At 59.4% G+C, this 2,779-nt stretch overlaps 1 protein-coding gene across 2 annotated transcripts; it reads left to right on the top strand.

Moving 5' to 3' along the window:
* Nucleotides 1–298: 298 nt before the first annotated feature.
* On the top strand, nt 299–1,887 carry CCDC71L (coiled-coil domain containing 71 like). 2 transcript variants are annotated; one of them, XM_088533263.1, is made up of 2 exons: nt 299–886; nt 959–1,887. In XM_088533263.1, exons 1-2 carry the CDS (start codon nt 317–319, stop codon nt 1,154–1,156), a joined length of 768 nt encoding a protein of 255 aa, XP_088389389.1. In that variant the 5' UTR covers nt 299–316; the 3' UTR covers nt 1,157–1,887. The 2 variants fall into 2 exon arrangements, with proteins under 2 accessions (XP_088389389.1, XP_088389388.1); XM_088533262.1 differs by having other exon boundaries at nt 299–1,887.
* The last annotated feature ends 892 nt before the right edge of the window (nt 1,888–2,779 follow it).

Below are 2,779 nucleotides of genomic sequence, written 5' to 3'. Positions count from 1 at the left end.
CCCGCGCCACGGAGGCCGCCGGCAGCGCCGAGGCCGCCGGGCCGCGCGGGGCGCCGCCGCACTCGCCGGGGCGGCCCGGGGGCGGGGGCGGCGCGCGGCCCGCCCGACGCCGTTCAAACGGGCCAACGGCGGCCGCGGCGGAGGGCGGGCCGCGCCGCAGGCCCCGCCCGGGACTTTAAAGCGCCATTTTGTGCCGGGCGGCAGGATATCGATCGGCGCTGCGCGGCGGCGGCGGGCGAGGCCAGGCGGAGCGGCGGCGCAGGGGGCGCCCGGCTGCGCGGCGGTGCGCGGAGCGGCTCCGCTCTGCCGCAGCCCCATGACCCGCAGTAGGAAGCAGGCGGCGCTGGAGAGAGGAGCCGGCGGGATGAAGCAGGAGGCGGCGAGCGCCGCGGCGGCGGCCGCCGGCGGAGCAGCGGCGGGGGCGGCCGACGGAGCGGCGGGCGGCGGCGACGGAGCGGCGCCCGCCGCCTGGGGGCTGGACGGGGAGGCGGAGAAAGTTGTGTACTCGCGCTCGCAGGTCTCCTTCGCGGGCACCAATGCGCTGGGCGACGCCCTAAAGCTCTTCATGCCCAAGTCCACGGAGTTCATGAGCTCCGACTCGGAGCTGTGGAACTTCCTCTGCAGCCTCAAGCACGAGTTCTCCCCGGTCATCCTGCGCAGCAAGGACGTCTACGGCTACGCGTCCTGCCGCGCCGTCGTGCCCGAGCCGCCGCCGCCTTCGGCCGAGCGCCCGCGCCGCCGCCCCGGCAAGCGGCGCCTGCCGCCCAGCGACGCCAAGCGCCGGTCGGCGGCGGCGGGCGGCGGCGCCAAGCGGCGGCGGCGGCGGCGGCGCCGGAGGAGGCCGCGGGGGAGGCCGCGCCCAGCGGCGGCGGCGGCGGCGCCGGGCGCGGAGCAGGAGGAGCCGGCGGAGGACGCGGACTGCGGGCGGGCGGAGGGCGCCGCCGCCGCGGGCTGGGAGCCGTTCGACGGCCGCTCGCTCGAGGAGATCTGGCGGGCGGCCACGCCGCGCCTCCCGAGCTTCCCGTCCGTGCGCGTGCGGGGCAGCGTGTGGAGCGGGCGGAGCCTGGCGGCGGCGCGGCGCCGCGCGCAGCGCCTGCTCGGCGTGGACCTGTCGCCCGTGGTGCGTGTCCGCCGCTTCCCGCTGGCGCCGTCCTGAGCGCGCGCGGGCGCCGCTACCAGTCACCTGTTTACATGGCTTCGTCGGGAGCGTCTTCTGCTGCTGCTGCACTTTACGGGCCGGCCCGGCGGCCCCGGCCCCGCCGCCACCGCACGCGACGCGGCGCGGGGACTGTGCGGCCGGCGTCTCGCGTGGGGACCAAGTTCCACTTTTTTTTCCTCCCATTGGGCTACCTCACTGGTCCAGAAGTCCGCTCAAGAAGTTATTTTCCAAAGGAACTTGCTTTCATGCTTGTATAATAAAGCACCATCCGATTCCTGCTTTCCCCTTCCCAACCCTTCCCGCTTTTCCCCCTCCCCATCGATAATGTCTGCTTTGTGGTGTTGCACTAGTATGTGCTCAGGGTATTTTGAATCCCAAGCATTCCCAAGTTTCAGTTTATGCTGATCACGGATGCATAAAGAATGGAGGTTCAGGACTTGTGGCTGTTCTTGATGGTGCAAAAACTTTTTTTTCTTTTTTTTTTTTTTTTTTTTTTTTTTTTTTTTTTTTAGATTTCATGGGCTTAGTGATATATATAAAGATGTATTGCGCAGTATAATTGTTACACTTTTGTATCTAAAGTCATTTTTAAAGTTTTCTAGTCGAACTAAGTATTTGTTTCTATTGAGCACCTAAAGATAGAATCATCCTGATATTTTATAACCCTGTTTACTTTAGGGAAGCTCATTTGGTCAACCGAAGTGAACTTAATAAAAGTCAAAGAACGAGTGGCGTTTCAGTCCAGTGACGCTGACTGCGCAGGGATGGGGTTGTTGGCGAGCTGCACCACGCGTGTTCACTAACGAGGGCACAACTGGGGCCTCTGGTGACCGAGCTGAACCTGGTGAAGACTCTGTTGGCTCCGAAAGCAATGCCCGGGCGTCTTGGGAAGGCTGTGCTACAACGTTGCCACTTAGAGCAAAAAAAGCTCTAGTTCCCGTGATGAAAGTTGGCCCTGAAGCGCCTACCTCTGCTAGAAGGGCAAGACCTCAGAACGGAACAGCACTGGTTGCCATCTTGGGTTGCTTGATGACTAATGTCAGATAATTATATTAGCATAATTACCTGCACATAATTATTTCCTCTAAAATTCTCTTGGGTTTTACTGTCATTTCTGATGCCTCTTCATAAGACAGCTTGATTATTTTGTCTGAAAGGTGATGTTGTAGTTCTAAGGGGTAGGCGATCTCTGGCTAAACTATTTTTTTCCAGGACTTTGTGTAGATTTTGCATCTTGTGGTTGGTGTGTGAGAAGTGAGGGGAATGGGGAGTGTGCATGGTGGGTGTTGTTTGTTTGTCCTTAAGCTTAGGAAAGGGAAAGAAATTCTTGGTAATAGATAGTTTATGTTCCTAGTATCCTAGGAAATGGGACTAACTTCTCAATTGCCATGGTGGAATGAATGACTTCACAACTTGTTTATGGAATGATTCAGTGACTCTAACTTCTGATGGCTGTCAACTCCTTGTTGCCTTTTCTTGATACAGATAAGAAGATGACAACTGGACGTGCAAAGACTCTGTAAAAGACTTGCTCACTAGTGCTAGCTTGAAATAGCTTCTTCTAAAACTTACTTATGTTACGTCATTCTTACTTAGCAAAGCGGTGAAGTTCTTGTTCTT

The sequence above is a fragment of the Tinamus guttatus genome, unplaced genomic scaffold (assembly GCF_059628265.1).
Source record: "Tinamus guttatus ecotype Peru unplaced genomic scaffold, ASM5962826v1 Tinamus_guttatus_pri_ptg000489l, whole genome shotgun sequence".
Lineage (NCBI taxonomy): Eukaryota > Metazoa > Chordata > Aves > Tinamiformes > Tinamidae > Tinamus > Tinamus guttatus.
Note: the sequence above shows the minus strand (reverse complement) of the source record. Positions and strands in the feature narration are given on the sequence as shown.

Coding starts and splice junctions, on each gene's coding strand:
- CCDC71L (XM_088533262.1), top strand. CDS start 317: ATGACCCGCAGTAGGAAGCAGGCGGCGCTGGAGAGAGGAGCCGGCGGG.